Source organism: Telmatherina bonti, assembly GCF_933228915.1.
Source record: "Telmatherina bonti genome assembly, chromosome: 12".
NCBI classification, from domain to species: Eukaryota; Metazoa; Chordata; class Actinopteri; order Atheriniformes; family Telmatherinidae; genus Telmatherina; species Telmatherina bonti.
In genome coordinates, this window is record NC_136610.1 from 14,970,022 (window position 1) to 14,982,883 (window position 12,862).

Sequence of the window (12,862 nt, forward strand, 5' to 3'; positions counted from 1 at the left end):
ATATAGATAGATAGATATTTTTATTTTTTATTTTTTTTAAGAGTGACTTTAAGATTCAGCTTTCATTAAATAATAATAAAACATTTAGAAAGTTTTGCTGCTGACAGTTGAACTCTGCAGTCAGTATGTAGAAGATGTTGTCAGAACAGCAACACTTAACTAAATCATTATAGAGTTTGAGACTCTTGGAAATCAAAGCTGATCAAACATCTAAACCTGTCTAATCAATGCACTTATCATCTGTCTTTGTAACGCATGTGTGCAAAGTCTGTAGTGTGACATTAAGGTTTCTTAGGACAATAACAAGGATTTTTACACCATGCTGCTGCGGAGTATTTTCATCTTGTGTTTGTGCTCCAACAAAATATTGGTTTATACTTATTCCATCTCTGATTTGATGAATCGCTCAGTAATGGATCAAAGCAGTGACAGAAAAATTCCAACTTCAACAAACGATGTCAAGAACAAACTTTAATTTTTTTTTTTTTTTCAAACAGCCTCTTGTGAAGCTTGATGAAAAAAAAAAAAAGTGCAGCAGAACTCACTTCAAAAAGTTTGAAGACATAGCTGCTTTCCAAAGCAGCTACATCTGTACGAGAAACTGCAGTTTCAACTTTCTTATTCTGACTCCCATGTGACTATCTGCTTTCATTAGCCCAGACAGCGATCAAAAGGAGGAACTCGCACTCAAACACAAATCACTGAAGAGCTGGCCAGGACCCACAATACCCCACAATATCCCACTCTTCTGGAATTAAGGTGAATGCCCTGAGGGGCCAATTTATTGCTGAGGGGAAATTCATATGAAGATCTGGCCAAAAAGAAAAGCTGTGTTCTTACACCTTTAGGTCCACCAGAGTAAGACAAGGAATTAATCCTACTTAAATTATCAAGCAAACAGCAGGAGCTGCATTTACATGAGTGCGATACATGTCTGTTTTGGAAGAAATTTAGCAAAATTAAGAAATTGTTTCTATAAAATGCTAAATCTAAAAAAGGAAAAAAAAAAACTTTCTTAAAAGGAAGAAAAAAATAACTTTGTGTAAAATGTGACTTGGTTTTTTCCTGCTGTGTAACATGCCGGGTGGCAGTGGGTGACAGGTTGAAGGACTGCAGGTAACTGAGTGATGCTGTGCAGGATCCTGCAGAATATGGTCTTGCTGAAATCGCCAAAAACTTCCCTATATAACAAAAAACATTAAAAACATTGTGTTTTAATTCAAACTTTACACAGGACCAAAACCATTTCTTTAGACATTTAGTTTCAAGTGTACAAAAATATGAGTGAGACCGCTACAGTATAATTATCACTAGATTATATTTACATTACTATTTATAAAGGAAAAAAAAACATTTGCTCTAGAATGAAAAAGATTACTTGGGAAAATTACAACAATGACCTTTGATTTCTCTGTCTCTATTAAATATTATGATGCTAAAACACAGTTTACCATCTTCTAATCAGACCTATTCTGTTAACCCTTTATATTACCTTGCAAGATTTTTATATATAACTTGACATAAAGTTATGACAAATCCCCAAAACAGAGCTTCGCTATTTCAAGTACTTGAAACAAATAAAAGCATTTGCACTGCACATGATTTCAGTCATGTGAATATATGTAAAATTCTGGTATTGTTTTCTGTAACAACGGGACCGCACTTTGCACTCTCAGGTTGAATTCAGCTGAAAACAGAGACATGGTGTTATTGCTCGCTTCATAGCTCTGGTGGTACATTTAGTAGAATTAAGCAGATTATTCATTCGACTTTGTTTTTTTTTTCTTTTTCTCTCCCCTCTCTTTTTTGTTAGACAAGGGCTGTTTTTATCCTTTGCTGTCTTTGATGTCTGCAAATAAATAGATTTGCAAAAATCCCATCAAACAGCTTTATTGGTGTTTAAATTTTATATGCTCATGAAAATCTTCTAAACATGTTTTAACTCGCTCATATTTAAAAAAAAAGCTATCGCCCAGAGCAGCAGGCAGGTGTGTGTTTGGTGATGCTGCACTTACATGCATGGCTAGGATACTGCGAGGGATGAGCTCCCGGTACTGCCGGATGGTAAAGTGCCATGTCTTGATCCTCATCAGGTCGTCAAAGGCAAACTCCAATATCAAACGACCCTCTGTACAAACCTGCAAAAAGATAATATATTTAGTGTAACTTCACAGCTCTCTTCAGTGATCTTAACGCGCTGGCAGGCAGCTGATGAAATAAGTTGAACAAGAAAAAAAAAATATATTCATTGTTTGTTGGTCAGGTGTGATTTTAATAAAAAAAAAAAAAATGCTGAAAGGGTTTTGTCTGCTTTCTGGAATTAGCTCAAGGACTTTGTAGCATAAAGCTATTATGCTCTCAATATTTACTCTGTCCCAGGGCCTCGCAACCATTTAGCTATTTCTAGAATGCAAAAATAAATGTAATCTGGAGAGGGGTGTGTTTACGCCAGAGACAAAAGAACTTTAGGTCAGAGAGAGTTACCAATTAGGAAGAGAAAGAGAGAGACAGTGAGGGGGAAGAAAAAAAAACATTTTTTTTTCCACTCCTCTGGCTGAATACAGCGATGCTGGGACTCTTTCGTTTCTCCTGTATTTCGTTGCTGTGACAACGAGGAGAGAGAGAAATGGTGAGACAGACAGAGAGAGAGGGAGAGAGAGAGGGAGAAAAAAATCAGCTGATTAGTTGGCATGGCAACAGCAAAGATGTAATCCCACCAGACACACTCTAATCAATGCCCCCAGCGCAGATGGTCTCCTGAGGATCAACAAGAAAGAGGCCAGCGGCCATACTGCAGCCCCTATCCTTCATCCCTCCCCCACAGTAGTCCCCCTCCTCACCCATATCGCCCCAATTCCCACCCATCTACCTTTGCTGGTCACGTGCCAAAACACTCAGTTTAAATGAGAAGGAAAAAAAAAGAAGCTTTACTTCTAAAAAACAACTTCTCTGTAGTCTTGGCTGGAAATGTGAATACTGTACAGCGCTCCCAGCCAAGTGTTGATTTCAACTGAGATTAAAATAGAAATTGCTAAAAAAAATTGTTGTACATTCACATATCTTACATTGGTAAATAATATGCTACTTACACTTTTGCAGGGCATTTTTTTCTTTTTCTCATTTTATTTTCACTGCAGTGTAATTACTATACATGTACATGAGTAAATAATGTATTCTTTTTAAATTAATTTTTACTTTACCAGAGAAGCACCAGTGAAATAACTAGATCTATTTTTCCAAGGAGCCCTGTCCAAAATGGCAATAGTCCAAGCTCCAAATATAAGCAATTCTAATGCATTATTGATAATTTCCAGTAGGAAAAATAAGTATATTATATACAGCACTTATCTATCTATCTATCTATCTATCTATCTATCTATCTATCTATCTATCTATCTATCTATATATATATATATATATATATAAATAAATATAAATTTGTATGTGAAACCTATTAAACAACCAAATATTAAGGCATGAAAGAAGCAAGTAAAGGTGTGTGTGCATGTTTTTTTGTTGTTGTTTTTTTTTTTGTTTTGTTTTGTTTGTTTATTTTTGTAGATTTATGTTATTTACCCACCAGCTATGAAATAACTTCAATTGTGTTACTAGCGAGCCAGTGTGTTATGATGTTTTCCAGGTCTACTGCCTACTGTGAAACAACAACACACTATTGATTCCTTCTTCCATAGAGCCAACTGCGTCCTCAGCAATGCATCTACTCATGCTTCTGTTTCTCTCTGCAAGCCCTCTGCTTCTCAGTAACCGATGAAGAAATGGGTAAATCGCCTAAATCAGAACCAGACTAAAAATATCACTTTAATTGCCGAGTGCAATAACTGTGCAAGAATTTGTCTTCGTGGCACTGGTGCAGAGACACAACCGCAGCCAAAGCTGCCTTTTTGTCTCCACAGATTCCACAGTAGATTCAATCATACAAGCTATTTGTTTCTCCACAGTGAAAGTCAGTTGGTTAAACCTAATATTTCTCACAATGGCCGTGACCATTATTTTTGGTTAAATAGCATTCCTTCATGAAAACTAAAAGGAAGAAAATCCCGTTGAATTAAAAAGTGTTCCATTAAATGGTACAGCCCCTCACAGAGAGTCCCCATTGATTTAAGAGCAGGGTCATAAATCTTCCACACAACGGGTCTGAGATCAGAGGATCTCCAGCTCAAAAGAGCGAGAAAGAATAACAGTGTCCTGCTGCTGAGACGCTGCTCAATACTGTAGCCCAACCTGACAATCAGTTAACAGTGGAGCTGAAGGTCATTAAACAGATTATTATGAGCATTCATCAGTATTTCTAGTGAGAAAAAAAAACAGGATCAGAGTTGACATAAGATTCTTAATTACAGCAACAAAGTGCTTACAAATCATATATTACTGCAGCTCAGCAGTCTGTGTCAGTGAACACAAAGATGCTTGGCTGTACTTTACAACAAACTGCTCATGCTCCTTATGTGTTCAGTTTGTGGCTGAAATTATTCATCCACTTTTAGAAAAAATAAATAAATAAGCAAATAATGCCAGTTGCATTTCATCACAGATTTATGAGTTGTCTTCTTTTGGTTACTTGAATAGTTTTGGGGTTTTTGGATCAGTATTTTATAGAACTTATGATTGATTATACAATCAGCTCATGATGAAAATCATAATCAGCTACAGCCTTAAAGCAAATATATTATAATGAGTGTTGTGACAAGATAATTGAACATGCTCCCCAAACACAGCAATCCTTGTACAACAGTGGATCTTGTTAACAGCTCAAATTAACTTTTGGATCAATGAAAATGTTTATATAGAAGAAATATGATGTGACTCTGTGCTGAAGAGTGAGCAGCACATCGCTGGGAACCTTTAGTCTCCTTGCTCTAAGAAAGGCAGTGCAGTCTCCATCTCTCTCCCCACGTTTTTGTGACTGCACCCACTGTCTTCTGCTAAAAAAGGTCAGCATGTATTTAATCGCTAGAAGGCATTTCAGAAATGTACACAGACTACTGAAATCAGATGAAAGAGATAAATCTGCACAAGGGGGCTGAAAATTCAGATAACAGAAAGCCGTTATAGGACAACAAAAAAAAAAACAACAACAGAAAAATAAGGGAAAAGTGTTGGCATTCTGTAAAAATCCCATCATAATCGGAACATTACACACTAGCGATATTAAGGGGATGTTAAATCGTGTCAAACTCAACACTAGTCATTGATACACAGATGTAACGTTAAAATGAATGACAACAGCTGCAGTTCTCTCAAAGCAAACCTGATTCTAGGTAATGTACAGTCATGGAAGCCATACATCACCCAATAATCACCGACCATTAACTCTTCACTCTGTTAGACATGACGGGCACGCAGAGCAATTAGGGGCCGTCAAGTCGGACTTCAAAAGGGACTATTAATAAAAGAAACTCGGTGAACAACCAAGATAGATAAAATGAAAAACTTTCAATCATGATAAAAGATCAGCAAAAACAGGTGAGTAGTATGAAACTCACTTCTCATTTTCCCACAGAATTAAATTCACTCACTGTCTGAAAAACTTGCCTTTTGCTCACTTCCCAGCATGTCGAAAAGCCAGCTGGGCACCGGTAACGAGGACCAAACACTCGCAGCTAACACACACTGGTCAGGGAAATCAAGGACTGCGGGGAACTGAATAAAGGTGTTGGGATACTTGGAGGAGGGGGCTGGGAGGATGGGAAGTTTTGCTCAAATTGGCACCCTGTGTCACCTTGTCAACACCTCTCAGCCTTGCTAGCTGTGCACCTTGAAGAGCAACACCTACTATAAGTAGTCAGTGTCTGGCTCCGCCCACTCATTAGACACTCATGCATACTCAGTCGTATCAGAAATAAACCTGAATACGAAGGAAGAAAGAGCACAAACTGTATTAAACCCCTGAAACCTTGATTTTCTTTCTTTTTTTTAACCATTTCAATAATATCTGGTTATAAAATGCAGTTTTCTGGTAGCAGTTAGGATGCAGGGACTAGAGCCAAACCCAAAATGAGTCTGCCATTACTTATCGCTCATCCCTCAGTATTGTCTATGTTTTACTTGATATTTTATATCATAAATTCTTAGATTTTACCACAAAATAATGGAGATGGAGATAAAAGTGTTGATCTTCAGTTGGGGTTTCCAGATGACTGTGGTTAACCAGGGAGTTTGGTTGATACCTGTTGGATTCATTGTGGCACATCTGTGGACTGGGGAGGAGGGACAACACTAAACCCCTGTGCCAACAGGTATAGTCTGCAGCCAAACGCATTCATTGCATTACTATTCATTTTTATTATGTTTTTTTTAAAAAATATATTTAAAGTAAAAGGTTTAAGATGCTCCTTTTCTGTCTGAGCTAATTTCATCACTCCCAGATTTCACCAGTTCACCGGGTGACCACTGTGTTGTTACTTCTGAAAGATGTTAAAAACTGCAAATGTAACACAACCTTTAATAAACCAGAATAATTATTTAAATATGCGGTAGATTTAGACACATTGAAAGACAGAGAGGGGAGCAGAAAGAGACAAGCAGAGAGAGAGAGAGAGAGGGAGAGAGAAAGAGAGAGCGAGGGAGAGAGAGAGAGAGACGGGCAGAGCAAGAGCAAGTTGGGAGCTGGGGATGATTTCTCTAGGGATGAAGGATGCGGGTGTGTGCGTGTGTGCCTGTGTGTGTGTCGAGGGTGTGGGGGGAGGTGGAGGGGGGCGGCGGAGTAGAGAGAGCGAGGGAAAAATGAGCGAGCGAGTCAGGGAAGAGGATGAGCGAGGGGGGATGAAGGGTGGTGGTGGTGGTGGTTGAGGAAAGCGAGGCGAGGCAGAGCTGATTGAGATTCGGGCCTCCAGAGCTGCAGGCTCGCTGCTGCTGCTGCTGCTGGGAGCTCAGACAGAACACGCTCAGTTATTGGAATTTTTTTTTTTCTTTCTAATGAATTAATTCTTCTCATCCAATTTAGGTGAAGATGAAAAGAGAGCAGGGCTGCAAGCATCAAATTTAGCTTTTGTTGACCAGGCCTGGCCCGCTCTGTTCTATTCTGCACGGTTAATATCTGACACTTGTTATATATTATGCCTTTTTTTTTTTTTTTTTTTTTTTGGTCTGCTGCTTTTGAAAAGCCTTGTTTACTAAAACCAAATAACAGCAACATGGAAAACAAAACAAAACAAAAACATCTGCTGTTGTGTATTATCAGAGATATTTCATACTCATTTACTGAAGCAATAACAAAAAGGAGCTCCCATCTATACATGTGCCAAACAATAGCCACCTCAAACGAGTCTGCCTCCAATCACCTTCCTAATATGGAGGCGTATTCTAACATAAAATATATATTTGCACACAGTAAATGTCTGCAATATCCAAACTAACAATAGACTCTGAAACAAACATCCTTTGTTACATAATTAAAAAGAAAAACTTTCCTGAAAGTTAAATGAAAATGTCAGGGTGTTACAGCAGGATTGGTGGAGTAATGTGTCAAAACTGATGCAGAGATACAAAAAAGTCACAATTTAGTCACAAATAATAAAAAGATTATAAAATATGCAATTTGGGTTTGTGTAATTAAAAAAATGCTGTAAATTAGATGAAATAAAAAAAAATCTTAGTTATGATTAGGTATAATTGTGATAATTGTCTGATTATTTCCTTTTTCTTTTGTTTTTCTTTTCTCTTGTAAAGCTATAAGTCAGTTTTATTGGAGGGGGGCACTAGAGCTCCATATTACTCCGACAGCTTCTGCTCTTGTGTCAAGCCGCCAAATCAAATCTAAAGACTGATTTAAAAACACTCCAGTATTAGCTGTACCTGCCCCACATATTTGGTTTTGATTGGAAATGTGTCACATTTGGTTGATAAAGGAGCTCCAATGACTCATTAACTGTAACTTTGTCACTTTGGGCTTTAAGTAGAGCCCGATGGATATAAAGTATCTGTCAACATTAGCTTGATATAGTAGAGAAGCTGTATCAGTGATTTCAGAGCCATCCAGCTCTGTGCACATCAAACCGCAAATGTTTATAATAACTAATGCTTATGAAATGCAGTCATGAATTTTGTTTAGTTTCTATTTTTGTGAGCAACAAGTATAGAAACCAAAGATATGTAGAGTTTTTATAAGCTCGCAATAGTGTTTGACATCACGTTGCTCTAAACCAGCAAACAAATACAAATACTTAGGAATAAAGCTACATCACACATGGAAATATGTTACTTGATTACATTTTAATGTAGTGAATTTTCCCTATTTAAATGTATGAAAAAATTAAATAAATAAAGAATTCTCTGGGATAAATTGCAATTTATTTATTTACAACATGTCATGAAAAGAGCTTTGTTAATATAAATACAGTTCACTCTGAGGCTCAAACACTGCTGACTATCTCAACAAATGCAACTGCTGATTACATTAATAGATTTTTACTTTAAAAAAAAAAAAAAAAAAAAAAGCCATTAACAAAGTTTTGGCTAGTACAGCTTTTCTATAATTTAATTTCCTAAAAAAAGGCAAATCATTGCCATATTAGACATATGGGAAGTCTACAGCTATATCATTTGTACTGAAAGCTAAAAAAAAATGGCATCAGCTTGCTGGCTCTGGTAGTTGATTTCAATTTAAAGATACTACATTAAACCTCAATAAAAGTTGAAGGATATAATGGCTTGTAGTATCACTGCCCCTTAAACGGTCTGCCAAAAAGTTAATTTTGAAGTTTGCTCACAAACGCTCACATCCAAGAGCGCATACTGTCAAGTCCTGAAAACAAGAGGGTGTTGCTGTTTAATGTCAGAACAATATGGTCCAGTGCTTCAGCTCGGGGTTTATGGTACAGGGAACATGGAATCCCTTTAGCTCGGCTGCTCAGCGCTGACAAGGTATCTGGCCTCAGACTCATTTAGACAGTCAGCAGAAGAACGCTATAAGTCAGCGAGCCATCTGGATCAGACTGTGGTGAAGCAGACATTCACTGCAGCTCACTGGGGAATACTCTCCCCAAGGACAAAAGCAGATGAGCTCAGCTTTACTGCGTTTAGAGGACCTTTGTTTCAGGTCTGGATTATTTCACCTGCACAATTAGTGCGTCCGCTGCTTTGTTTGCATCAGTTATTCATCAAACATCTCATTCCTGGTTTGGAAGATTTGCATTGGGGGTTTCTGTGGGTTTAATAATCTGTCAAGCTCTTTAACATGAAAAATGACAGTGAATTTTGAATTTTGATGTCTATGAAAAGGCCAAAATCTGAAGTGAAGAGGGTAAAATATTAATCAGCGTGACATTTCCCTGCACAAACTTTAACATTCAAAAAAATTGTGTCAAACAGAAATTTTATAAAATGACCAAGATGCAAGGTGTATGGTTAAATTATAACTAAATAATCTCCATATTTTAAATTGATTTATTAATGCTTCACTGCCTTAAACAGCAGTTTAACTCTGAGCTTAATATTTAAAAAAAAAAAAAAAAAAAAAATACTAATAATTCTTCATGGGAAATTCCAAAGTAAGACTAATTATTATAAAATCATGCTTAAACGGTGTTTAAAATCTCCACTCACCCAGTGAATAACCATAGATGTTTAACAAGTATTCTAACTAAACAGATCCCATGTAGTCTAATAATTTATGCATAGACATAACTTCCCGTGTATATCAGCAAAACCATCAAGTCTGACTTCAAAAACCAGAGAGTCCGTGAAAGAAAGAGGAAAAGGAGAATCAAAGGGTGGAAATGGATTTAATCTTCAACCAGTTTAACATGTCGTCTGGCCCATTATCATAGCCTGTGATCAATTATTCATGGTGGGAGAAGCTCAGGGGTCATGTGTTACCTTTGTAAACATTGGCTTCCCATGCTGGGTGACCATGGTGCACTGATCACAGTCCAGGGTGATGCAGGAGTTGTGGAAAGACTCCTTGGAGTGTTTGAGGATGTAGTGGAGCTCAGTGACGCCCCCTTCAAATACGGTACTGAAATAGCGGGGGATCAACGTTCGGCCAATCGCTGCAGGGAGACAGAAGAGAGGACACAGCTGCTAAATATAGAAGAAGTACAAACATGAAATAATGTGGAGGGAAGAGGGAAAAGGTAGAAAAAGTACATACAGGCTTCATTGTTGTATCACAGGTTACAGTATTGATACTACTATAAGCTCTGTACCCAATACTACATATGCAGTTTCCATTACTACTGTATATATGTATATATATATATATATATATATATATATATATATATATATATATATATATATATATATATATATATATATATATATATATATATATATATTCTTTTTAATTTTTCATTTACACATTGGATTTTTCTTTTTTTTTTTTCTAATGTAATGTATTTGCATTGGTAAGAACCACACTACCTCTAAATCTAAAAGCAATAATTTAGTTTGTTTATATCATTCTCATGAAGTAGATGAGATTTTCGGTGCCTGTCTTGAAGTACTGAGCTGGAGTGGAAAGACAATTAGCTTAACAGCATCCAGACTGGAACAGCAGGAGGCAGCTGGCCTGGCTGTGTACCAGTACGGCAGCTCCACAAATTAGCCTGCTATTTTGCTGCACCTCTGTTTTGTAAACATGTTAAACAAATGAGGTAAAGTGAGTTAACCAAACAACTTTAGACAGGCTGTTTGACATACTTTTGAACTTTGGACAGAGCTTGACTTTCATCCAAGACTTTCTACCCAGCTGAGCTAATCCTCTCCTGACTAATCACAAACAAATAAATAGAGTTTCAAGTTTCATTAGTAATGTTAAAAATGCATTTTGAGAAGGATGAACTTCATCCTTCATTAAAGCACAGAATACATGACACATTGTTAATATGAAATATTGTCACGGATGGAGCACTCACACACTCACATACACATCCACATACAAGTCAGAAATAACAAATTTCAACCTTTTTTAATTTACACACTGTTACATGAAAGTAGTGTTTTCTCATCAGTATTAGTGCTATGTAAGTAATTCATTAGTTTGAAAAAAGACAGAAACTCCACAGTGCTCTACAACAGCAACACATTATCACATTGTACAGCAGATGTAATAATGTGCTGCTTTTTAATGCATAGTCACCGCAGTGGACACCTATTTCAAAGCTATTTGCTAGTGTTTATCTAGGTGAGGACGGTTTATTTGCAAATGAATTAATAATCCAATATGTTAAATCTGAAAAATTAACTATATCTTAATATATACATGTGTATACATATGTATATAAATTGTAATCACCAAGTTTGGCTCTGTGATGGACAGGAAAATGAATTTATATTGCTATCTCTACAGATATTTGATAGAAATGAGATATAATTTCATTACAAAGCCCTCTGATGGAGTGGTGACATGTTCATGGTGTACCCCTCTCACTTCATAGCTGCATGCGATAAGCTCCAGTCTCAATGAGACCCTGCGTTGGAACACGCAAATGAAGAAAAATGGATGGGTAGATTATTTTATAATTTTTTTTTTAAACAAAAAATCTAAATAAAATAAAGGAACAGTCAAATAGGTGTAATAAATAATAAAAGCAGCATTGTACACATCTGTAGCAGTAAAGCACTGCAGTGAAAAAATGTGGTGGTGCTTCTGAAATTCATGCATCAAAATGTAAACATATGTAAGCTTTAAATTCAAGCCTAATTGAACAAAACGACTGAAAATACATGCCAAATGGAAAATGTTATTGTCTATGTGATAGCATAATACCATACTAAATTACTAATACTTCAAATTCCCTTTTTTTGTTAAAGTAAGCTGCTATGAATAGGCTCTGGAACTGATTCGGTTTTCCATTGACCAACATCAATCCAGTACTTGAAAGGTTGTCTGTGTATAAATATACATATAAAGCTTTTCATTGACATTGAACTACAAGTCAAATTATTACAATAATTTTACATGAAAATTAACAGCAGTTGTCATGTTAAGGTCAACTGATGAATCTATATCTAGATATATATTGGCTTTGCCTGAAATCTATCACTGCACTGTATCCTGAATGTGGAGCTGGCTGCAGGACAGCTTTTCACTATTCAGATTGGCTCTGATCTTTCCTTTAAACACGTGTCAAATAAATCTTCTGTGCACAGAGGCAGGTTCAAATCTTCCAACACATCTGAAAATTAAAGGTTTTCTTGAAACAACAGACAATATCATAAATTTTGGCCTCTCTGTGCCCTTCTGCCAAGATATGGCAATTTGTATAATAAGCACGCTGAGCCTTGACTATTTCTCAAATGAACAAGACTGCAGGAAAGTGAAAGAACGAGTATTTTCCCAGATTTTTCAGAATAATAAGATTGTATGACATACCGCAGAATACAAGTGACTTATTGAGATGGACAAGTTCTGTAGTGCAAACTTTCTGCAGAAGTCTAAAGAGACAATGAGAAAGCTGCATGATGAAAACTGGAGGAGGAGGAGTCAGGGAGGGAGAGCGTGTCTTCAGTGTTTTATAGCCCTCAGGCTTTGTCTGGTTTCTATCTCCTCTGAGTTAGCTGGCTTCAAGCAGAAGTACGGATGATACACTGTGTGAGGCTTACATTTCCCATTACATTACGGATGCACATTGAAAGCATGTAATAAAACCGATTCATGAATACTGGGGTGTATTTTATAGAATACAGTGGTGTCCTGAAATGTTTTCTTTCTTAGTTTTTAGTTTGACTATAATAAAAGAAATTTAAAAAATGCATCTGAACTAATGTTAGTTTAAAATAAAAAAATTCACAGTTTCCTCTTTATGGATTTTTAAACTATCTTTTACTTAACTTTAGCTCTACACCCCGAGGGTTCTTTTTGTCTCTGAGCTTCTCAGCTTCTGTACCACCAGTAAAA

At 36.6% G+C, this 12,862-nt stretch overlaps 1 protein-coding gene across 1 annotated transcript in view; it reads right to left on the reverse strand.

The window, feature by feature from the left end:
• Window positions 1-12,862, reverse strand: part of ldb2a (LIM domain binding 2a) — a gene marked incomplete at both ends in the record, with an annotated part of 88,968 nt that overhangs the window by 17,134 nt on the left and 58,972 nt on the right. Inside the window, 2 exons of the mRNA XM_079250054.1 lie at window positions 2,016-2,138; window positions 9,838-10,010. Coding sequence (XP_079106180.1) covers window positions 2,016-2,138; window positions 9,838-10,010 — 296 coding nt within the window. The remainder of the gene's footprint in view (window positions 1-2,015; window positions 2,139-9,837; window positions 10,011-12,862) is intronic.